The sequence below is a fragment of the Octopus sinensis genome, linkage group LG1 (genome assembly GCF_006345805.1).
Source record: "Octopus sinensis linkage group LG1, ASM634580v1, whole genome shotgun sequence".
Classification (NCBI taxonomy): Eukaryota; Metazoa; Mollusca; class Cephalopoda; order Octopoda; family Octopodidae; genus Octopus; species Octopus sinensis.
In genome coordinates this window covers 74,642,966-74,669,624 of record NC_042997.1, presented here as the reverse complement: position 1 = coordinate 74,669,624, position 26,659 = coordinate 74,642,966, and the positions used below count along the sequence as shown (strand labels likewise).

The 26,659-nt window shown below is 37.4% G+C and overlaps 1 protein-coding gene across 2 annotated transcripts in view; it reads left to right on the top strand.

Moving 5' to 3' along the window:
• The window catches only part of LOC115213643 (dynein beta chain, ciliary-like), an 884,597-nt gene that overhangs the window by 424,881 nt on the left and 433,057 nt on the right, over positions 1-26,659 (top strand). For both annotated transcript variants that reach the window (XM_036501971.1, XM_036501966.1), the window contains exons 22-23: positions 9,847-10,071; positions 20,713-20,931. In XM_036501971.1, coding sequence (XP_036357864.1) covers positions 9,847-10,071; positions 20,713-20,931 — 444 coding nt within the window. The remainder of the gene's footprint in view (positions 1-9,846; positions 10,072-20,712; positions 20,932-26,659) is intronic.

Sequence of the window (26,659 nt, the reverse complement as noted above, 5' to 3'; positions counted from 1 at the left end):
AACTTTGTACTTTGCTGCTGCTTTTACTCATGCTTTTGCTAAGGTAAACTCTCTGGGAATATATGTCAGGTATTGATCTTCTGGCTGCCTCTTTAATCTTTGCTGATTTGCTGCCAATTCAAAAGTTTTCCAGTCACTTATTTGTGACTTCCTTTATGCAGATGACTGTGACTTAGTCACTCATACAGTGGATGGCATGCAAATACTTATGAATTGTATTTCTGCTTCTTGCAAAGCATTTGAACTCAGCATTAGCCTGGACAAGACTATTGTAATGTTCCAGCCTGCACTAAGAAATCTATATGTAGAGCCAGCTATCTTGGTTGAAGGAACAATTCTGAAAGTGGTAGACAAGTTTGTCTCTATGGGCAGCACACTCAGCCATTCTTGCTCCCTGGATGATGAAATATATTTCAGGCTGCAGAAAGCAACTGATTCCTTCCAGTCTCTACAGTCTCATGTCTGGTCCCAGCATGGCATCATAAAGCAAACAAAAATTGCTGTATACCGTGCATGTGTACAGACATTGCTCCTTTACTCATGTGAGACATGGACCCTTTATAAACATCATGTAAGGGTCCTTCAACGCTTTCATAAGAGATGTCTGAGACACATTCTTAATGTTGGCTGGAACTTAAAAAACTCCAGACACACAGGTCCTGAGGACAGCTGATATCTTGAGTATTGAGGTGATGGTGCACAAGCATTGGTTATGTTGGACTGGACACCTTATGAAGGATAGCAGGATTCCTAAGCAGATGCTATATGGGGAACTTGTAAATGGAAAGAGGCCCCAGTAGAAACTAAGGCTACGATTTAAGGACTGTGTCAAGTCCTCATAAAAGGCCTGTGATATACAGGAGAGTGACTGGGAGAGCAATGCCTGTCATTGTCACAGATGGAGGAAGTAGGTTAAAAAAGGGGTCGACACCTTTGAGAGAGCACATATTCTGCATGAAGAACTTAAGCATGCTGCTCGAAAGTGCACTGCTTGTGTAGTGAATGGGGAAAGCTTGGTTTGCAATGTTTGCAGTCATGTATGCTTGTCAAGAGCAGGGTTCATTAGCCACCAATGGAGCTGCAAATGCAAAATACAAGTTAGTCCTAGAGTGCACAATGTTCCTGAAGGTCAGTAATGGTCTTCCTCGATCACGAGTGGACAGCCATGATATATATATATATATATATATATATATATATATATACATATTTCTATATATACACATGTATATATATATGTGTGTGTGTGCTTTCCTTTCTCCCTCACATACACTCACAGATGTGCTTGCACGCACATGACAAACACCGTTTAAAAGCAAGATTAACTGGAAATAACCAAAGTATTAGCTTACAAATTGTGAACAGTCAATAGCTTTTTAATGCTTTAGAATCATCCCACTTTTGCTTGATAATTATTAATCTTAGAGCTCTTCCCAAATACAATGTCTAAAGTCAACATTAAGGTGAACTACATTTCTAAATTCTTTGTTACACCCTCCAGTGTTCATATTGTCAGTTGCCATTCTCAAACTCCATCTGAAGTTTAAGCTGGACATCCTAGAAATAGCAGCCATATATTACATGTGAGCAGACAATAGCTTCATTTAATAATAGTGTCACTTTAGAAAATCACGTTATCAATAATGATAATAACTTAAATGGTATATATAATGATTGCCATGGAAGCAAACAATATAAATTCATTTAATAATAGCGTTGTTTCAGAAAATTATGTTATCAATATTAATACTGCTCATAATATTGATAACCCTTTCATCATTACTGACCAGAACTTAAATAATGCAACTAATAATTTAAACAACAAACTATAAGTGTAATTAGTAAATGATGCTAGGAAAATTTTAAATGCCTCAGCAAGAAAATGCCAAAAAAGAAATGAAATGGATGAAGAAGAGAAAGAATTTCAGAGAGCAAGAAATCAAGAGTATCAAAGACGAAGACGAGAAAGACTGTCATTTCAAAGAAGGAATGAAATTAGAGAAGAATACAGATTGGCTCACCAAGTGTTGAGAGAAAATTCAACACAAGAAATAAGAGAGGAAATTAGAATTTTGCACATTGTGAGAAGAAATTTTCAGACTATGGGGCAAAGATCAAGATATGCTGAACTATGTACTTCTGTTAAATCCTTTACAAATGCAGCATTTGATTATGATCCAACTAAAAATTATGATACTCTATCAAATTTAGGAACAATGTCAGTAGTTTGTAAGCATTGGTGCACAAAACTATTTAAGGGTGAACATAAAGGATTATGTTGTTCAAATGGTCAAGTTAAATTAAATTTGTTTGAAAGACCACCTGAACCTTTAAATGAACTAATGCTTGAGAGAAAATCTGGATTCCAAAAACTTTTTAAAAGTTATTAAAAAATATAATGAATTATTTTCAATGACATCCTTTGGAGTTGGTGAATCAACATCTCCAGTGGGATTCATGCCAGTTTTCAAAATACAAGGTCAAATTTACCATAGAATAAGTTCATTGTATAATACAGATAAAAATATTCCTAAATATGCTCAAGTTTATTTTATTGATGATTTAAATGACCAAATTAATATCAGAAATAGTAGATTTCCTGCAACAAAGTTACACACTACAAGAGATATTCAAGAGATGTTTTTGGAAAATAATGAGTTTATTAGACAAATTAAAACTATGGCATCTTTGGTTAACAAACCAAATCTTAAATTGTCAATTTGTGCAGATAGAGTACCAGCTGGTGAGCATGCACAAAGGTACAAAGACCAAGTATCTAATGATGTGGGTTTAGTAATGGTTGGAACATAATTTTTACCTATAAAGATAATACTGTAAGGAAAATCAATGAATTACATAGATCCTATGATCCATTACATTATCCTTTTGGTGCATTGGAGAGGAAATGATGGCTATTCATTAGATTTACCTTTATACAACCCAAATACAAATCAAACAGCTCCAAATAAGTAAGTCACATGCAAGCAGTATTAGCCTATTATTTACGAGTAAGAAACAGTTGTAATCAAATTCTAAGATGTAAACGATTGTTCCAAATGTATTTAGTTGATATGTATGCCAAAACTGAATTTGAATATTTATTATACATTAAAGGACACCAAACCAAATTCAGGGTTGAAGAATATTCTCTTTTAAAAGATGATTTAAATAATGAAGGATTACTCAATCCACAAGAATTAGGTAGGGCTGTAATTTTACCTTTTACTTTTGTTGGAAGTCTAAGAACTCAAGATGCAATGTGTTATGTGAGAGAATACGGTAGGCCTGATTTATTCATAATATTCTCTTGTAATCTGAAATGGGATGAAATCAAAGAGAACATGTACAAAGGACAAAAAAAACAAAGATAGGCATAACATAATTGCCAGAGTTTTCAAGCAAACGTTGAATAAAATGATGAAATTATTGGTTGAAAAGGGTGGTGGAATATTTGGAAAAACAAAAGCCTACATATATACAGTAGAATGGCAGAAAAGAGGTTTACCACATGCTCTTATTTAGGTTAGAGCAAAACCTTTATCCAAATCAATTTAATTCAGTAATCTATGCAGAAATTCCCAATCCATTTATGATCCTGATCTTTGTGTTGTTGTTACCACACAAAGGTTTCATGGTCCATATGGTTTATTAAATCAAAAATCTCCATGTATGAATAATGGAAAATGTGGAAAATATTACCCAAAATATTTCGTTTATGAAACCAGAACATATGTCACTGAATACCCTTTATACAGACGGAGAAATACAGAAGATGGTGGAAGAACAGTAACAATAACAAACTCAAAAATGTATACAATTGACATTAGGTGGATTGTACCTTACAATCCATTACATTTGAAAGCATTTAAAGGCCACATTAATGTTGACCTTTGATGCTCTGTTCAATCCATTGTATATGTAATAAAATACTTCAATAAAGGTAGCAGTGCTGCTCTACTTAGAATAATGAAAAATATAATGAAGTTAATAACTTTGTGGCAGGACGTTATCTCAACAGTAATGAGGCTGCTTGGAAAATCTTTCAACTTAATATTCACATGCGATATCCGGCTGTTCAACAATTGGAGATACATTTAGAAAATGGCCAAAGAGTATACTTTACCAGTAATAATATTGAACAAAGATTTAGAAATCAAAAAAATACTACTTGAACTTCATTCTTCAAATTGAATGAAAATGATGAATTTGCAAGAACTTTATTGTTATGGAAAAGAAGACTGAATGGTAGATTTGTGCAAATAAGTTCTAGAATTTACACTGTACCATCTAATCAAACAGAATGTTTTTGTTTGAGATTATTGTTGAATGTAGTTAGAGGTCCCAAATCTTTCAAACACGTAAAAACATATTATGGCATTGTTTATAATACATTTAGAGAAGCATGTTTGGCAAGGGGATTGTTACAAGGAGACAGTCATCTAAAACTAGTACTTAGAGAAACTGTTTCCACAAAATTACCATGCCGGGTGATTTACTTATTTGTAATAATTCTTATTCATTGCAGTCCTTCTAACCCTGTAGCATTATATGAAAAATTTAAACAACCAATGTCAGTTGATATTCTAAATCAGTTGACAAACAATCAACAAGAAGAAATAAATGATGAAAAAATATTATACAGCAAACTTTTACACAAGCTTCAAGCTCTTTTGTATGAAATAGGACAAAAGACTCTGACTGAAATAAGACAACCTGAACTGATTTATGCTAAACTAGAAGTCAACAATATTTAAACAGTAAATGAACTATTAGAAATAAGAAACTTTGTAGAAGTGTATGAGCTATTGTTGAATGAAGAACAAAGACTTATTTATACTACAATCAAAGACTCAATAATTAATGGAAATGAACAAAGATTATACTTTTTAGTTACTCTAGATGGAACTGGAAAAACATTCTTGATAAATCTTTTACTTGCAAACCATAAAATGAACGATGATATAAGTATAGCAGCTGCTTCTTCAGGAATAGCAGCAACTTTAATAGACAATAGAAAAACAGTACATTCAATATTTAAATTACCATTTTCATCATCAATATATGATTGAATTTACAACATCAATTAGAAGAAATAGTAGAATTTGATTAACATCAGAAAATTGTAATGTATTAATATGGGATGAAGTTGCAATGTCGCACAAAAAGATATTAGAGGCTGTTGATAAAACATTAAAAAAAATTAAAAGCAATAATTTACCATTTGGTGGTATCCCTGTTTTACTAGCTGGTGATTTTAGATAAATACAACAGGTTCAAAAGCTGATGAAATAGATGCATCAATCAAGGTATCCAATTTATGGTCATTATTTCACAAATTGTCTTTAAGAATTAATATGAGAGTGCATATCTTAAGAAATAATGACTTACAGGACTTTGCAAATAAACTATTAGAAGTAGGAGAAAATAGGATCCCAAGTGATGGCAATCACATGATATTATTACCAGTGGGAAATAGAGTTGAGAATGAAATTGATTTAGAAATATTTATTTTTGAGGACATTGCTGTTAATTACACTAATACAGAATGAGTATCAGAAAGAATAATTTTAATTGCTAAAAATGAGGATGTTGATACTATTAATATGCAATTACTTAACAAAATAGAACATAGATTAAGAACATACAATTCTACAGATCAAGTAATAGATACAAATGAAGCAGTAGATTTTCCCATTGAATTCTTAAATTCATTAGAAATATCAGGATTTCCACAATATGAATTGAATTTGAAGAAAGGCGCTCCAATTATTCTTTTGAGAAATTTACAAACTCCAAAGTTATGCAATAGAACAAGGTTAATAGTGGAATCCCTTACAAATAATGTAACTGAAGCAAAAATACTAAATGGAAAGTACAAAAATGGATTAGTATTATTACCAAGGATTAAATTAACTGCAGAGGAACCAGTGAGGTTTACAAGATTACAATTTCCAGTTAGACTATCCTTTGCTATAACAATAAATAAATCACAAGGCCAAACATTTAAAAAAGTTGGTTTCAATCTTAAAAATGAAGTATTTTCTCATGGACAACTATATGTATCCTTTTTGAGATTGGGAGATCCTAATAATTTTTATTATTACACAGAAGATTAAAAAGTTAAAAACATTGTTTATGATGAAGTTCTTTGGATTAAAAAAAAAGAAGGAAAAAAAACCTGGACAACAGTTCGATTTAAAAAAAAAATTATTCTCAATATTGGCATTTTATCGATATTATGAGTTATTATTGTTAAATTAATTTATCATATTTAAAAAAAATTTAAATTGTTATTTACATTATATACATCTGGTAATAAAATATAATTTACATCAATAAATGACAGGTCATTCTAGTCATAAATGTTTGTAGTAACTGGAAGCTAGTGAGCTTTTGTCTTGGAGTTTTGAGTTTTAGAAATATTCAGGTTGCTAGAAGAGGTCTTTATGTGTGTACATGTGGAAGATTTTTGTGTTGATTTATCTGTGCTTGCATTGTATGAATACTTAGAGTGATTTTGGGGTCTTGAGTTGGTAATACTTTTTTTTTTATAGGTACTTCTAATAAGAGCCTCATTCCATATTTCCCTACTTGCAGATAATTTAGACCTTTGATCACTCATCTTGTGTAAATTTTCATTTGGATATTTAGATTATAGCAGAAACAACTGTAAGGTAATGAAGTTGATAGCTATCTGTAACTTGATACAATAAAGTGTTCCCTGAGGATCTGCTGTGGTTGAGCATTATATGAGAGAGCATATTCTTGCACAGCTCATAGAACAAATAAACGAATTACTTTTATTAATTATGGAAAGGCCTTCGATGGCATCAAGATGAATGCAGTGTTGAAATTTCTGGTAATGCAAAGTGTCAAGACACAATCCATCAAACTGGTCCGAGATGTGAACTCTAGATGCACAACTGATAAAGCTCTGCTATCACCTCCAGTAAAGGTCCTAATTGAGAAGGGTGTCGATCAAGGAGATATCATCTCTCCAAAACACTTTGCCACATGTCTAGATCATAAAGGACATTGACTGGGGAGGTGGTGTGAACATCAGTGGTGAGCAACTAACAAACTTCCAATTTGAAGATGACATTGAGAGCTGAATACTAGGAGTTTAGCAGATCTCAGAATGACCAGTATGAAAATAAGTATATGCAGTTGGAAGATGTAGCCTAAGGCCAAATAGAGGTGAGAAGTGATGAAATCAAGTAAAGTATTATGTCTACTTAGGGCATGCAGCGAATATGTGCCGAGATATGGATACTGCTTCCATTGCTATCTCCATTGCTATCTCTTTAGAATTGATACAACGTATGGTGACTTGATATGGGCCTAATCTAAATTCATTTTTAAGTTATAAAAACCACTACAGATTTAACCCCTATGGTGTATAGTAATCAGCAAAGAAAGAAAAAAAAATCATTAGAATGTAAACATTAATGATTATTTTATCACTAGCTGACCCCATACCATCAAAAATGATGGCTAACTGTAGTAGTTTATAATTAAAAAGGGTACAAAAAGGTGAAAAAGAATCAAATTGTGCTTCAACTGTGTGTGTGTTTGTGCGTGCATGCATATGTGCATATGCACACATTTATATGTATGAGTAGTACAGTCTGTAGCGAATGTAGTTTTCTCTACTTTGTCACAGCCCACTTCCTTCTTTTTAAGTCTGTCTGTTTATATATATATATATATACATATATATATATATATATATATGTGTGTGTGTAAAAGCGCATGTCTGTAATTCTATTTTTTATGTATCTTTCTTAATAAACATACACAAACACATATGCACTCGCTCAAATATCTAAATATATTTTACTCAAACCCATACACACACACAAACATTCACATTCCTCCCATTTACATTCATACACATATACCCACATAGAGCTGAAGCGCTGTTTGATTTTTGCTTCACTGTTGACTGTTTACCATCCCACTTCCATCAGTGGATCACCCCTTCCCTTTTCATTCATATGTTGTGTTGGAGAAATACATGAGTATTTTTATAGTAGATATTTATAGTAGAAGATACACAATGCTCTCTTTGCCACTTCCTCTCTCTCATTGCTGTTACTTTCTCTCATTCCCGCTCAATCATGGCTATTACTCTCATTACTTCTCCTTCACTGAATTACTATTTCCTTTCTTCTCCCTTCACCATTTACTCCTACTCTGCGATTTTGGACAAATATATATATGCAAATATATAAAAACACTACACTCATTATTATATTAGGAGATTAGTATTGAAAAAGTAGCCTTAAATTGATCATGTCAAAAATCAACAGGACATGATAATAATTACACAATGGTAACATAATGGTAAAGATATTGATAGTAATAATAATGATATTAAAATAATTTTAATATTAGAGAGAGCTGACACAGTTGTTATCATGCCAGGCAAAATGCTTAGCAGCATTTCATCTGTTTACGTGTTCTGAGTTCAAATTCCATCAAAGTCGACTTTATCTTTCATCCTTTCAGGGTCTATAAAATGAGTATCAGTTGAACACTAGGACCAATGTAATCAACTTAACTCCTTCCCCCAAATTGCTTGCCTTGTGCCAAAATTTGAAATCAGTATTAAAGGGATAACAGTGATGCTTTGCATATAAGTACTGTTCACACTTAGTTTATGGACATCAAGTCTGTGGAATCATCTGAGTCAGCCCTAATGTAAGCCTTGTTTACTGAGTATGAAAAATTCCAGTTTGTGATTTGTACCAATGGTAATGTTAGTAGCTGTACTAATGATAATAATAATAATCCTTTCTACTAAAGGCATAAGGCTTGAAATTTGGCAGGAGGGGACTAGTTGATTACATTGACCCCAGTGTTTCACTAGTACTTAATTCATCAATCCTGAAAGGATAAAAGGCAATCAACTTCGGTGGAATTTGAACTCAGAACGTAGCAGCAGATGAAATACCGCTAAGCATCTCACCTGGCATGCTAATGATTCTGCCAGCTTGCCATCTACTAATGATAATAATAATAGTAAGCATAGTGGTGATGCTAGCAGCAGTACAGCAGCAGCAACAACAGATAATGGGATAAATGGATTCATGTGGGACCTCCTCCAACAAGGATATCAGCTATCACTATCACCTGGGACAAGAGTGTACTTGAATGACTGCAAACTAAACTTTCTGACATGTAGGTCAGGAAATAGTGAAAGATTTGATTGAATCAGTTTTGACTTTAAGGTGAATTTTTTCAAGCATCAGTTTATTAGATTTGGACTGAAAAGAAGTTTTACTATTCAGAGCATAGCAATGTTTAATTCAGTCTTGACAAGTTATGGCAAGGATGTTTTATTTTCAGTCATACACAGATTACATTTTATACCTCATTCATTTGTGTTGCAATACCAATGCTCCACTTGTTGGTTGGGTTGTTGATATCACTGCCTTCTAGATGCCAGATGTATTTCAGCAACAATAAGGAGATCCTTATGCATCTGTTTCTAAGCATGTATGGGTTTTAAATGAAGAGGTGTGTTATTTATACCTGTGTGTTGCGAACATCATATACTACTTATGTATAATGATGTGTGTGTATGTGCTACCTCTTATTGCAGTCAGTTATTGAAATGTAAATAAAATATAAAGAAGTAAAAATTTTGTGTTTCTGTTGTAATTAATGTAAGTAGCATAATTATTTTGTTTGGAATAAAACATGCAGAATTATGATGATTTTCATACAACAATTTGATTACTAAGTTCTTTATTTCTCATTCATTTTCCTCCTGTAAATCAGTGTAAGAATTATTTTACTATTCTGTTAACATTTTTTACTATCATTAATTTTCTTGTTTAGGCTCAGTTGCAGAATATGTTAACTTCAAAATATATTGATTTCTTCCAAACTGAAGTATCAAACTGGCAGAAGAAATTATCAAACACTGATCAAATAATTCACATTTGGATGGAAGTGCAGCGCACCTGGTCACATCTCGAGAGCATCTTTACAGAATCTGAAGATATTCGTCGTCAATTACCAGAGGATTGTGAAAGATTTGATAGAATCAATGTTGATTTTAAGGTAAATTATTTTTCCGGCATCAGTTGTGCTTACTGTTATCTTGGGATTTGTTTAGAAAATTGAGCAAGAACCTATTAGATTTAAACTCAAAAGATGTTCTATTATTCATTGTTAATAGAGCATAGTAAAGTCTTGGCAAGTTTGAACTAAGAAATATAATTTGGTTTAATTCTATAATTTGCTTTATTCAATTTTTTGTACAATGCTACCCTATCAAAAAAGAAAAAATTGAAGCAATAAGAGTTAAGAACACTGGTGACAGAATATATATATATATTGGGGCATGTTGGGCGGGAATCGGGTATCTTCACTGAGGTACACGGTGGCCATGGTATTGGCACCAGAAATGATGAGGGAACTAGACTACTGGAATTCTGTGATGCATGTAACCTTTTAATCTGCAACACTAACTTCAGGAAGCCTGACTGCCACCTTATAACCTATCAGTCAGGAGACTCCGCTAGCCAAATAGACTTCATCCTCACCAGACAGCGGGATGCAGGGTCGCTCTTAAATACAAAGACCCTCCCGGGTGAAGAATGTATCCCTCAGCATAGGCTAATCATTAGTGACTTTAAGCTTGAGGCCAGAAGGACTCCAAGAAACAAACCAATCCAGAAAAGAAGGATTTGGAAGCTAAAGAACCTTTCACATGGTCAGAGATTTAGGGACATCCTCATCAAGAAATTTGATGAGAGGGAGGAGGAGCTTCAGACGTAGGACATAGAAGGTAGCTGGGAATTCCTACGGGACAGCTTGCTGAGTGCCACAGACCAAGTCTGTGGATGGTGCAATATCCCTTCCAGACCTAGAGTTACGTGGTGGTGGAATAGTGCAGTAGACAAAGCCATTAGTGCAAAGAAACAGGCCTGGAAAGCCTGGAGGGATGGGGGTAGCAGGGAACTGTACCAAGTAGCCAAAAGGGAGGCTGGGCGGCAGGTATACATAGCCAAAGATGTAGCAGAAAAGAAGAAGTTTGCCAATGTCCGGCGACGTGAGGACCAAAGAGCTGAGGTATTTCGGATTGCCAGACAGTGTGTCAGAGAAAATAGTGATGTTACAGGAGAGAAATGTGTCCGCATGGATGATGGGGCACTTGCTTTTAATGTTGGTGAAAAGAAAGAGGCTTGGAGAAGCCATTATGAAAGACTGCTGAATGAGGAGAATGAATGGGAGGAGGAGAGCCTGCCAAATGTTGACCCAGTAGAGGGACCAGCTATCTGAATAGACAGCTCCCTTGTAGTTAAGGCAATTAAGGATATGAAACCAGGTAAAGCCCCCAGCCCATCAGGAATCACTGCTGAGATGCTTAAAACAGCTGGCTATGTGGGCTATGGCCTAGTCACCCGCATTGTAAACCAGGTAGTTCATAATGGAGTCATACCCAATGACTGGCGTAGCAGCACCATAGTCAACTGCTACAAGGGTAAGGGTGATGCTCTAGATAGAAATAACTACAGGGGTATTAAGCTGTTGGATCAGGTGATGAAGGTCACAGAGAGGGTCATAACCCATCTCATTAGGGAGAGAATTTGCTTAGATGAGATGCAGTTCGGTTTTGTGCCGAGTAGAAGCACCACTGATGCTATATTCCTGGTCCGACAACTGCAGGAGAAGTACCTAGCTAAAGATAAACCTCTCTACATAGCTTTTGTGGACTTGGAGAAAGCCTTCGACAGGGTCCCCCGATCCCTTATCTGGTGGTCAATGCAGAAACTAGAGATTGACGAATGGCTAATAAGGGCTGTACAGGCCCTATACAGAGAGGCTGTCAGCAAGGTTAGGATTGGCAACGAATATAGTGAAGAATTCCGGGTAGAAGTAGGTGTACACCAAGGCTCAGTCCTCAGTTCCCTTTTATTCATCATAGTCTTCCAGGCAATAACAGAGGAATTCAAAACAGGATGCCCCTGGGAGCTCCTCTATGCTGATGACCTTGCTCTCATAGCAGAATCACTACCGGAACTAGAAAAGAAATTTCGGGTGTGGAAGCAAGGGTTAGAATCAAAGGGCTTTAGAGTAAATGTAGCAAAGACCAAAGTTAGAGTAAGCAGAAAGGCGTACTCAGCACACACACACCCTCGGGCAGGTGACCCTGCTCGATCTTTAGGAAAGGTGTAGGTAGAAACTCCATAAGATGCACCCAGTGTAAGCTATGGACGCATAAGAGGTGCAGCAACATCAAAAGGAAATTAACTGATAAGATAGCTTTCATGTGCGGCAGATGCACAGGGACAATAGACACCACAGATACTCAGAAAACAGATTCCATCACACTCCAGGGGGAAGAAACTAGAAGTAGTTGATAGTTTCTGCTACCTGGGTGACCAAGTTAGTAGTGGAGGTGGATGCTCAGAGAGTGTCACCACTAGAATACGAATAGCCTGGGCAAAGTTCAGAAAGCTCCTACCCCTACTGGCGACAAAGGGTCTCTCGCTCAAAGTGAAAGGTAGATTGTATGACGCATGTGTGTGAACTGCCATGCTTCACTCTAGTGAAACATGGGCTGTGACTGCAGAGGACATGCGTAGACTTGAAAGGAATGAAGCTAGCATGATCCGCTGGATGTGTAATGTTAGTGTGCATGCACAACAGAGTGTAAGCACCCTGAGAGAAATGCTGGACATAAGAAGCATCAGATGTGGTGTGCAAGAGCCACGCTTGCGATGGTATGGTCATGTACTGCGGATGGATGAGGAGAGATGTGTGAAGAAGTGCCACTCCCAAACAGTTGAAGGTATCAGGGGGAGAGGTAGACCCAGAAAGACATGGGATGAGGTAGTCAAGCATGACCTCAGAGCGTTGGGCCTCACTGAGGCAATGGCAAAGGACCGATATGCTGTGACTGCAAAGACCCGGGCTGCTTCCTGCACCAGTTCCGCAAAGCCCCTGCCCATTCAAAGTACCTTGTATTTCAGAACATCCCGCTGTGCTTGAGGAGACCTGTTGAGTCAAGTACATGAGCATCGAAATAAATATCAATGGAAATAGTAGTTGTGATACCTGTGCCGGTGGCACATAAAAAGCACCATCCAAACGTGGCCGTTGCCAGCTCTGCCTCGACTGGCCTCTGTGCTGGTGGCACTTAAAATGCACCATCCGAACGTGGCCGATGCCAGCGCTGCCTCGACTGGCTCCAGTGCCAGTGGCACATAAAAAGCACCATCCGAACGTGGCCGATGCCAGTGCCGCCTTGGCACGTTAAAAGCACCAACCGATCGTGGCCGATGCCAGACCCCCCTGGCACCTGTGCAGGTGGCACGTAAAAAGCACCCACTACACTCACAGAGTTTTTGGCGTTAGGAAGGACATCCAGCTGTAGAAACTCTGCCAGATCAGACTGGAGCCTGGTGCAGCCCCTGGCTTCCCAGACCCCGGTCGAACCGTCCAACCCGTGCTAGCGCGGAAAACAGACATTAAACGATGATGATGATGATGATGATAATGATTGATACATATTCTAAGAGATTAATATATTATTTTATTGACTGAATGTGGTGAGCTAGCAGAATTGTTAGCATGTTGGACAGAATGCTTAGCGGCTTTTTGTCCATTTTTATGCTCTAAATTCAAATTCCATCAAGGCTGACTTTCTCTTTCATTGGCTTGGGGTTCGTAAGATAAGTATCAATTGAGCTCTAGGGTCGTTGTAACCAACTTAGTCCTTTCCCTGGAACTGTACCAAAATTTGAAACCAATATATTATCTAATTGACCTATGAGACAGTTAACATTCATTTAACTTCTTAATTTAGTACAGATATGTAGTCAGCAAAGATGGTTTTCTTCATATTTTATGTATCATTACTCTGATGATTTTAGTTAAACATTATTTCTGGTTATGTTTTTATGATAGCTTAAATAGTGAGGGAATTAGTTAGCCAACTTAGATTTTCTGTTGCATCTCTATGTTCAAATATTTTGGAGTTAATTTTAACACTATGTAGAGAGCGTGTACACACACACAGATTAATAAACCTTTGTTAGTAAATGGACACTAATATGCTAAATCACCTGTTTTTTTGTTGCCAATGCCTATAAACAGGAATCTATGTAATTGCTTTTAACAGCTCAATAATTAACTGATAAAAGCAACATCTTTTAATGAACTGAAATTGATTGATAATGAAAATTTGTCAATGGATTAATTGGAGTGTAAAACAGATGAGTTTCTGCTGGTGAAGTTCATATGACGCTCTAACTAGAGTTATGACCACAATGAAGTTACTTAGAAATGACTCACTTGCAACTAAGTGCTTTGTTGAATTTGTTTGCTCTTCAGTTCCAATTAGCCATACTTAAATATATATGAACAAGTATATGTTGATAGACGGATAACTAACTGGCTCCTGGATTCCCTTTAAACATACTTATTGTTAGGAGTTTAAAAACCAACATTGTGTTAAGATGTGCTAGTATGTTATTTGCATTTGCTGTGAATATAGATCTATGTACTGTGCTCTTTAAATAATGAAGGAAAATTCACTTATGCAAAAGAATGTTACACTGGAGACGGTATTGGGTAAGTGAAATTGTTTGAGCTGAAATAGATCTCATTTCTCCTTTCGAATTCAAACACCCTGTAATCTGGAGATGTACTTGCATAGCGAGTGACTTGATCTGAGATCATGTGCTGGAACGAAAACAATTGCAGCATGGAAGGTGTTTAGAAGCCATTTAAGAAACACACAAAACTGTTAGATTCACTTCAGCATTTAAATTTAATTTGTCAAAATATTTTCGTCACTTTGAGACTGCGACCTGTTCACTGACAAAACTTAGTGCTGCATCTGAGAAAGTAACAGTTAGTTCAGGATATATATGTACGTACGTATGTATGTGTGTGTGTGTGTGTGTATGTATGTATGTATGTATGTATTCATGTATGTATGTGCGTATGTATGTATGTATGTGCATATGTATGTATGTGTGTACATGTATGTGCGCATGCATGTGTGCATGCCTATATGCATGTATGTATGTACTTATGTACTTACATATGTATGTGAGTATTTAGGAGAGTGTGTAGACGTGTCTGTGTGTGTGTACATGTGTATGTACATGTGAACGTATGTTTATGTAATGTTATGTGTCAGTTCAAGTTGTATACATGACTGTTACCTTGTTGAAGATTGTATATATACACGCATATGCATTTATATAGACACACACGCATATATGTGTGTGTGCGTTTGTCCCTCTCACCACTGTCTAACAGTGAAGATACGTCTTAGATACATATATGCACATATAACCTTATACATATATACATGTACACACAATCATATAGACACTTACACATACTCACAAATATACGTATAATCTTAAAGTATACACACATATATGCTCATCCTTCTCTACATACATACATACATATACACACACATACATATATATATATATATATATATATATATACTAGCATTAAAGACCTGTCGTTGCCGGGTCATAGTGCTAGTGCATGTATATATGTGCATATATTACATGTACATCTATATATATACAATAATAAATCTCTGAACGTGATGTAAACAGTAAGCGCTCGACAACGTAAAGTATACTAGCCATCTCAATATGGCTAACCACTAGGGGTGGGTGTTACTGTAGCTTTTTAGCCCCAGGAGATCATCGTCTCCAGCTGGCTTTAAACACAATTTCTGTGCCCTTATGATATTTGCAAAGGGAGGTCATCCCCTCTCGTAAACCTAAGTGATATGCATAGACTGCAGTTTCGAGATTATTGTTTCTTGTCAACACACGGTAATCACGGGTTTTCAATGAGGAGAGACCTGTTTGCGAATATCTATTTATTGTTTTTCCCAGTAACCACTGTCACTGATTTCGAAAAACGGTCTGAAAGCAATAATAAATCTCTGAACGAGATGTAAACAGTAAGCGCTTGACAACGTAAAGTATACTAGCCATCTCAATATGGCTAACCACTAGGGGTGGGTGTTACTGTAGCTTTTTAGCCTCAGGAGATCATCGTCTCCAGCTGGCTTTAGACCGTTTTTCGAAATCAGTGACAGTGGTTACTGGGAAAAACAATAAATAGATATTCGCAAACAGGTCTCTTCTCATCGAAAACCCATGATTACCGTGTGTTGACAAGAGGCAATAATCTCGAAACTGCAGTCCATGCATATCACTTAGGTTTACGAGAGGGGATGACCTCCCTTTGCAAATATCATAAGGGCACAGAAATTGTGTCTACAGCCAGCTGGAGACGATGATCTCCTGGGGCTAAAAAGCTACAGTAACACCCACCCCTAGTGGTTAGCCATATTGAGATGGCTAGTATACTTTACATATATATATACATCTACACATAAAATACAAAATACAAAGTTATATCTTGATATCGCTAGTATATATATAACAGACTGGAATTGTTAGCCCGTCTCTTGTAATTTCGATCAATTGTATCTTGTCCTCCCTCTTGTATAGAAGTGTGGCTACAATCCAGCCTACTTTTACTTCTGGTGGGGGGGGTGCATTTTCAATTTTTTTCCGGGACGTCCTACGTCCCAGATATAAAGGTAAGAATAAAATATTTCCACTTTGCAAGTTCGAGTTGAGTACTCCCTTGCATGCTCCGTTGACTTGAACCTTGCTTCTATTGTGGCGAATTTACTGCCTCTGATTAGATATCTTTCATAGTCCCACCAAGACACTTTTCAAAGGTGCTTTTCTCCGTGTGTTCAAATCTTCTTTTTTCTCTACATTGTATACTTTATAGACAATAGTCTTTTCTTTAATTTAATTTTTTATTATCCATCTGGACTATTCCATTTCTGCACGCTAATTTTATTTTTAATTTATTCCCATTCATGTGAAACCACTTATTCAAGTTCAAATCATTGATGCAATTTTATACCAATTGCTATTTTTACTTTTGTTATGTTACGATTATATTATACTTTAGTTTGATTTTAATTATTACTTACTACATATAATTCAATTGTTATTATTATTTTTATTGTTAAAGTGAAAGTATCTGACATAAAATAGAGAAATGTTTTTGTTTCACTTTTAACATGTAATAATGAAATAGTGGAGAAGATATGATATTGCTATGGGCTCGCTCTAGGCAAGAAGTTGAACATTTTTTTTGCCCATGAAACTACATGGACCCTAAGTAAGGCATTTGTAAAGTTTGAATGAAATTGGTTGTGTAGTTCTCAAGTTTTAGGGAAACACACAGACAGATAGACAGACAGACAGACACACATTCTCAGTTTTATATATATAAAGATATATCATCATCATCATCATCATCATCGTTTAGCGTCCGTTTTCCATGCTAGCATGGGTTGGACGGTTCTACTGGGGTCTGTGAAGCCAGAAGGCTTCATCAGGCCCAGTCAAATCTGGCAGTGTTTCTATGGCTGGATGCCCTTCCTAACGCCAACCACTCCGTGAGTGTAGTGGGTGCTTTTTATGTACCACCCGCACAGGTGCCAGACAGAGCTGGCAAACGTCACGAACGGATGGTGCTTTTTATGTGCCACCGGCACGAGGGCCAGGCGAGGCTGGCAACGGACACGAACGGATGGTGCTTTTTACGTGCCACCGGCACGAGGCCAGTCGGGGCGGCGCTGGCAACGGTCGCGAAACAGAAGGTTCTCTTACATGCCACCGGCACTGGTAACACATCTGCAATTTCCATTGATCGATTTCGATTCTGATCCTCACTTGCCTCAACAGGTCTTCACAAGTAGAGTTTTGTGTCCCAAGAAGGGAAGGTATGCATACGTAGGCTGGCTCCATCCCATGTAGAAGGCCACGGGTTATGGACTCACTTGTCCTGCCAGGTCTTCTCGCGCACAGCACACTTCCAGAGGTCTCGGTCTCTAGTCATTTCCTCAGTGAGACCTAAAGTTCGAAGGTCGTGCTTCACCACCTCGTCCCAGGTTTACCTGGGTCTGCCTCTTCCGCAGGTTCCCTCAACCGCTAGGGTGTGGCACTTTTTCACACAACTATCTTCATCCATTCTCGCCACATGACCATACCAGCGCAAACGTCCCTCTTGCACACCACAACTGATGCTTCTTAGGTCCAGCTTTTCTCTCAAGGTACTTACACTCTGCCGAGTATGAGTACTGACATTACACATCCATCGGAGCACACACACACACACATATATATATATAATATATATATATATATATATACATACATATATATATATATATATATATATATACATACATACATATATATATATATATATATATATATATATAATATATATATATATATTATATATATATATATATATATATATATATATATGTATCTATACATACATACACACATACATATATACACATACACATACCCTGTAATCCACATGAATGAAAGACAAAGGAAATCTGCAGCATACACCTTCCAAAATTGAATTCATAGTTCATCCAAGAAGGGTTTTGCAACAAGATCTTTATGTGTATGAGAGTTACCCAGTTTTCAAACCACTGCCATTACTTGCATAATAATCTTTCCTCTCTCTCTCTCTCTCTCTAGTTATGTCTCACTTCAGGTGTCTCTCTCATTATTTATTTCTCTCTAATGCACTTTTATAGAGAGAGACAAAAAATTGAAAGATTAAGAGAAGATTGAAGGAAAAAGAAAAACTGAAATTACCGTTACACAAATGTACTGCTGTCGTCGTCGTCGTCGTCATCATCATCATCATCATCTCACTGTTCTATTATTCCAGACGGAGAGAGTGAAAGAGAAAGAGAGATAGAAAGAGTAATGAGAGACTAAAGAAAGGAGAAAACAATGTTTGATGCCACACAAACATATCACTGTCATCATTGCTGTCATCATTCTCCTCTCTCTGTGCTTCTCATTCTCTATCACTCTATTCTACTGTTGCATAGGTGGAGAGTGAGAGAGAGAGAGAAAGATGAGAGAGCAACAGAGAAAAGGTAGAAAGATAAAAGAGATAGTGAAAGAGGAAGACAGAGTCTGATATCACAAAAGCATACTACTACCATCATAACCATCAATCTCTTCTTTTTTCTTTCTCTCTGTCTCTATCTGTTTATCTGTCAGGTCATGCCATAAGTTCTGTCCAAATTTTGAATAAAGAAAAGAAGTGATCAAATGTTATATTTAATTGAAATTTAATCATCAATGTACTTTCCCTGATTATCTATGACTTCCTTCCATCTATTTACAAGCTTTTTATATCTTTTTTCGTTTCAAAGCGAAGAAATCTGAAATGTCAGTTTCGACCTCCTCCTGGTTTGCGAAGGTTATGTCCTCCAAATGATTCTGTAAATTACGAAACAAATGGTAATCTGAAGGAGCAAGGTCAGGAGAATAAGGTGGATGAGGAATTCTTTCCCAACCAATCTCTTCGATCTTCTGTGATGTGATCTTTGCAGTGTGGGGTCATGCATTGTCCTGATGAAACATGACTCCTTTTTGATTCACTAAAGCAGGTCGTTTTTTTTCTTCAAAGCTTGGTTCAAATGCTCTAATTACTGACAGTAGTCTTGAGCATTGATTGTTGCATTAGATGGTAACAATTTAAAGTGAATTACACCTTTGCAATCCCACCAGATAGAGAGAAGAACCTTTTTCTCATGAAGTTCCTTTCTTGGTTATGGTTGAGCGTTTTTCCTTTTACCAAGCCACTGTTTACAACATTTAACATTTCGATAGAAGATCCATTTTTCGTTACCAGTCACAAGTCTATCCAAAATGGGTGAAATGAGTTTGCAAGAATGGAGAGAAGAGCAGATGTCAACTCGTGGTTTGCAGTTGCTTTCAGACAATTCATGAGATACCCATTTTCCAAGTTTAGGAACCTTTCCAAATTGTTGAAAATGACGATGAACAGTTGTATGGTTTGAACTAAGCTTTATTGCCAATGTTTCAACTGATAATGCTGGATTTTCTTCAAGTAATGCCTCAAGGAGCTTATCATCAAACTCAACTTGACGTCCTGTTCACTCTTCATCTTCAAGGCTGAAATCTCCACTTCTGAATTTTGCAAAGTATCTTCTGCAAGTTCTTTCATTCAAGCATTCTTTCCCATAAACAGAGTGTATGTTTTGAGTCACTTCGGCTGCAGAGTTTCCTTTTTTGTACTCATAAAGCATTATGTGCCTTAAATGCTCTTTGGATACTTCCATATTAGAAAGGGTTTTAATCAAGGAAATTTTAATTCTATTATTCTGTAAAATAATATTTAATTACATTAAATGTACACAAATGCATAAAAATAATTTTTAATTCCATTAGACATTCTAAAATACTATTAAATTTCATTCAATTTTAAAAAAGGTAAAATCAAGCAGAGCTTATGGGATGACCAGATAGCTAGCTAGCTATGTCTGTCTGTGTGTCTTCTGTGTCTCTCACTATCTATTCCCCTCTTTTCCACTATTCAAGATAGAAACTCGGTGAGAGAAAGAGAGATGAGAGAAAGATTACCATTTTCACTTTGTTCACTTTCTTCTTTTAATGACAGGGTGTGGTTTGGTGGAAATCTGGCTGTTTATTTCACAAAATAAATATTATGCAATATACATGTTTTTTTCAGTGTTTGTCTTAGAGTTTCTGCATTTATATATAGAGAGATACATAATTAACTATTTTTTGTTCATTTCTGTCTGAATCTTTATAGCAAATGGTTTCTGAAGTTGAGGTTACCAAAAATGTAATCCAAGCAATAGATCAGCCAAATTTATATCAACGCTTAGAATCAATACAGAAAGAACTGGTGAAGTGCGAAAAAGCTTTAGCAGAATATTTGGAGACAAAACGCTTAGCTTTCCCTCGATTTTATTTTGTCTCATCCAGTGACCTTCTTGATATTTTATCTACTGGAAATGACCCACTCGCAGTAAGTGTTACTTGGACACTCCACAATTTTCTTTCTATCTACCTATAAAGCAATCTGAACAACTATTAATTTATATGTGTATTTTCTTTGTTATATCTAATTATTGTTAATGGGGATCTTTTCTTGGCAGAGAGGAAAAATATGAAAAAAGATTAGTGTGAATAATTTTGAATTTGGAAAATTGCAAGTTAATATTGTTGGCTTGTTGGCTGCATATAAATGATGAACAACACTCATGAACAACAGTTAACAGCAACTTTATTTACTGCACATAGTATTTTCTATGTTGGTCTTTGAATGAAAAATACAAACAACAGTTTATACACCCTGGGAGAGACAAACTCTGTAGTCTATGACAGAACAGCTGGTATGTATGGCTCTATGACTATGCTGTCACAACTGGAGAAGTATTGTACTAAATTCATGATAGCAATTTGTCTATTTGGCTGGAGAATGGAAATGAGAATGGAGTTGTCACCACAACAGTCTCAGCATTCTAGAATTAGTGCCAAAAATTCACCTTTTTAGAAGCTTCATTAGAAGATGTTTTGATGCTGCTCACATGAAATAACTTTGACTCTGACTAAGCTGTGATGCTTACTTGGCTATTCAGCAATTCAATTTCAAATCTGCTACAATATAATGGGAACATATATTGCAGCTCACTTCTGAGCTGGGACAAATAATTGGTTGAATGACTTAACAAAACCAACAAGGTTATTTTTCCAGTTATATTATATCTAAACCTAACTGAAGACTATGCAGTGATTAGTCTTATAGATTTCAGTTGAAGAGTCTAGACACATACTCTCTCCGCAGTCAGGCTTATTATGTATGCCTACACATTCTGGTAACGTCTACAATGAAGGCAAGCAATGTAGACTCACTCAGAACATAACAGTTGCTGTTTCTCTGTACTTACTGGTGATCAGATATTCCCTAGTGCAGTGTTTGGGATTAATGAGGCTATTGATGTTGCAGCTATTTTTATGTGCACTTGTTTTCTGTGTTTGTTTGAAATAAGGGAAATATTATTTTTAAGATACGCTGTAGTAGTGGTCAGGGTTGCTATATATGGGTCTGTGATAACTTTTCATGTAGGGGCAGGAATAAGAGAGTTGGGGCTTGCTGCAGTAACTAACTGTGCATTTCATCTGTCCAGGGGGCTTTTCATTTTTAGTATCTTTGTTTCATTATGCACTACACTTCATTACAACCTGTAATGAAGTCTAGTGCTCTGTTTTCTTTGCAATTTATAGTGTTTTGTTGTATAGATTGGGGGCCAAATAGGGATACTATAGTCCATTATAGATCTAATGGGTTGTTTGTACCTCATTGTTGTTTGTTAGCCTCATATGGTCTTGTGGTTGTTCTATGTATACTTGTTTCATTGTTTTTCCTTCTTTATTGTCTTTTATGCATGTCATGAATGTTGTGGAGGTTTTGAATGTGATTCCCATCATCTTTGTCTTCTGTGTGTATGATATATACTTAAGGTAAATATGATGGCTGTATGTATTTGATGGTCTCTGTTAGTGCCAGTAAGAAAAGAGGCATTATTTGTAGAAGCTATTTTAAGTCTGTTGTTTTGGAGCCAAATTTGTAGATGATTGGAGAGTTTGGCAGTGTCTAAAGAAGTGGGAGGATAGGAGTGTGACGTAATTTTTATGTAATTTCTTTAGCAAATAAAATAATCTGCAAGGCGAATTCTCATCAGTAACCATGCCTTAACAACTAACTTATAATTCAGAGACAAATAACATGTGTCTCATCTTTATATGTTATAATTTTTCAAAATTCAGCATGCAAGTGCAGTTTCATTTGGCAGTAGATGGATAATGCTGAGCTGATTCTTCTAAAATGCTTACGGATATGATTTTAGCGTTTTCAAAGAATCAGCTCGGCATTATCCATCTACTGCCGACTGAAACTGCACTTGCATGCTGAATTTTGAAAAATTATAACATATAAAGATGAGACACGTGTTACTTGTCTCTGAATTATAAGTTAGTTGTTAAGGCCAGTTACTGATGAGAATTCGCCTTGTAGATTATTTTATTTGCTAAAGAAATTTGAAACCTAGGTATAACCGCAAAAAATAACAAGGTAAAAGTTTTTATTTTTCATTCCCTTTGAAAATTGCTATTAAATGTGGTTTTGGTCGTTTTGACTGCTTCTTCTAGCGTATAATGCCCCTCTTCCAAATTTCACTTGTCTGTGATGAAAAATACTCCTCCAGTATTGTTCTGATCTCGTCTACAGAATTCATATTTTTCCTGTCCAAATGATTTTGAAGACTGCAGAATAAATGATAATCAGATGGGGAAATGTTCATTCAATATGGTGGATGGGGCATCTTCTCCCATTGAAACTGCTCCAGCCTTTGGAATGTCATGTAGCCAAGCATTATTCTGATGGAAGAACACCTTTTGTGTTGAAACTAGATACAGTAGTTTTTCTTCTAGCACTGACTTAAGCCTAGTGAAGCTGCTCACAGTAGATCTCCTTTGTTATCATTTGGTTTGAGTTCACTGCAGACTAAACCTTTCATATCCTACCAAACATGTAACAACACCTTATGTGAGTGAAGACCTTCTTTAATCTGTGGCACCAATGTTTTTCCTTTCCCTACCCACTGTCTTTGACACTTGACATTTTTATAGAGAACCCATTTCTCATGACCAGTCACTATTCGGTTCAAAACACACGCGCAAAAAAAAAGACATGACAGCAAAGAAGAGTACACATTAATTCTCTGCACACAATTAGACTCAGAAAGTTTGTGAGGAACCTATTGATCCAATTTTCTGGCTTTTCTGATGGCATGCAGGTGTCGATGAATGGTTGACTGACAAAATCCAAGCTTCTCTGCTAGTTCCTCAACAGTTATGATGGAATTTTGTTCCACCAAGCTTTGCAGGATGACCTCGTCGAGCTCTACAGATCTTCCAGGATGAAGCTTGTCTTCTAGGCTGTAGTTTCCAGGTCAGAATTTCTGGAACCACCAGTGACACTAGCTTACACTACTTATTGTTTGATCCCTATATACTGCATTAATATTTCTCGCACTTTCCGTTGTGTTGTTGCCTTTATTGAATTCATAAAGCAAAATATGCCAAATATTCTCCTTTGTCACTTCCATTATAGCTTTGAAACATGTAACTGTTAAAATCGAACTGCATTCTTCAAAAGTTGCACTAAGAATAAGGTCAAGGTAAAATCACTACCTTCTCTTATAGCAAGTTAGTGCAGGCTGTTTATCCCATTCCCCTCCGACTTTTAGTTCATGCAACTGAAAAATCTACATTATTTATGAGATGACCCAATATATATATATATATATATATATCTATATATATATATATATATATATGGGGAGAATTCACAAAAAAATAAAAGATGAAGACAGGTGGTGTAGAAAACAAACAGCTGTATTAGTATAACGCTCAGTAATTGAAAAAGTCTTGAACCTATGCTCTTCCACGGAAAGGAACACAGAAAGAAACAAGAAGGAAAAAATGTGTGTAGTGGCTAGTGATCTATCATGACGAATGCCGGACAGAAGGGTCACACAGGAGAGCTAAGAAGTAGGGGAGATAACAAAGTAGTAGTGATCCTAGAACAAAGGTGCGCATGTTTGTAAGAGAGTACGTATGTGCATGTGAAAGAGGGCTGGTGATCTTGACGTGTGCGCGTGTGTATGTGTAAGTGTGAAAATGTGGGGATAGGAATTGGTTAGTGCTGGTGTGTGCATGGTGGTGTGTTGTGATGTGATGTGTTGTGTGGTATGGTGTAGTGTGGTGTGATGGTGTAAGGAGGTGGGGGAGGTGAGAGTGGGGAAAGCACTGGCTGTGGTGTGGGTTAGGCTGAGTGTTAGGGTAGAGGTGGGGTATGTGCGTAGTCAGAGGGTAGGGGTAGATGTGGAGTATGTGGGAGAGGGTATAAGTGATGGGTGGGGTGGGATGGAAAGGATAGGGAAGGTGGGATAGGAATGTGTATGGTGGGATGGGCTTATGGGGGAGGGGTGATGATGAAGGAGGAAGAGGAAGGTGGGTATGAGAGAAGAGAGAAATACAGTAAGAGAGAAGAGAGTGGGGGGTGAAGAGAAGTAGGAGTGAAGAGAATAGGGGTGAGAAAGAGAGTAGAGAAGCGAAAGAGGGTTGGGGTGAAGAGAAGTAGGAGTTGGAGCAAGAGAGGAGAGGTGGGTGGGATATATATATGTGTATATATATATATATATATATATATATATATATATATATCATAATCATCATCATCATCGTTTAGCGTCCGCTTTCCATGCTAGCATGGGTTGGACGGGTCAACTGGGGTCTGTGAAGCTGGAAGGCTTCGTCAGGCCCAGTCAGATCTGGCAGTGTTTCTACGGCTGGATGCCCTTCCTAACGCCAACCACTCCGCGAGTGTAGTGGGTGTTTTTTACGTGCCACCTGCACAGGTGCCAGACAGAGCTGGCGAACGACCACGAACGGATGGTGCTCTTACGTGTCACCAGCATGGGGCCAGGCGATGCTGGCAACGGACACGAACGGATGGTGCTTTTACGTGCCACCGACACGAGGCCAGACGGAGCTGGCAAACGGCCACGAACGGATGGTGCTTTTACGTGTCACTGGCACGGGGGCCAGCCGAGGCTGGCAACAGACGCGAACGGATGGTGCTTTTATGTGCCACCGACACGGTTGCCAGACAGAGCTGGCAAACGGCCATGAGCGGACGGTGCTTTTACGTGTCACCGGCACGGGGGCCAGCCAAGGCTGGCAACGGACACGAACTGATGGTGCTTTTACGTGCCACCGACACGGGGCCAGACAGAGCTGGCAAACGGCCACGAACAGATGGTGCTTTTACGTGTCACGGGCATGGGGCCAGGCGAGGCTGGCAACGAACACGAATGGATGGTGCTTTTACGTGCCACCAACACGGGGCCAGGCAGAGCTGGCAAACGGCCACGAGCGAATGGTGCTTTTACGTATCACCGGCACGGGTGCCAGACGAGGCTGACAGCGGACACGAACGGATGGGTCACTTAACCGCTGCTTTCTGATATATGATTTGATTTTGATTGTTCTCACTGGTTTTGCCGGGTCTTCTCACGCACACCATACTTCCATAGGTCTCGGTCTCTGGTCATTTCCTTGGTGAGACCTAGAGTTCGAAGGTCGTGCTTCACCACCTCGACCCAGGTTTTCCTGGGTCTACCTCTTCCACAGGCCCCCTCAACTGCCAGGGTGTGGCACTTTTTCACACACCTATCTTCATCCATTCTCACCACATGACCATACCAGTACAAACGTCTCTCTTGCACACAACATCTGATGCCTCTTAGGTTCAACTTTTCTCTCAAGGTACTTACACTCTGTCGACTATGAACACTGACATTACACATCCAACGGAGCATACTAGCTTCATTTCTCGCGAGCTTACGCATGTCCTCAGCAGTCACAGCCCATGTTTCACTGCCATGTAGCATGGCTGTTCGTACACATGCATCATACAGTCTGCCTTTTACTCTGAGCGAGAGGCCTTTAGTCACCAACAGAGGTAAGAGCTCCCTAAACTTTGCCCAGGCTATTCTTACTCTAGCCGTTACACTTTCAGCACACCCACCCCCACTACTGACTTGGTCACCAAGATAACGGAAGCTATCAACTACTTCTAGTTTTTCCCCTGGAAAGTGACGGAAGTTGTTTTCTGCAGATTTTCAGAG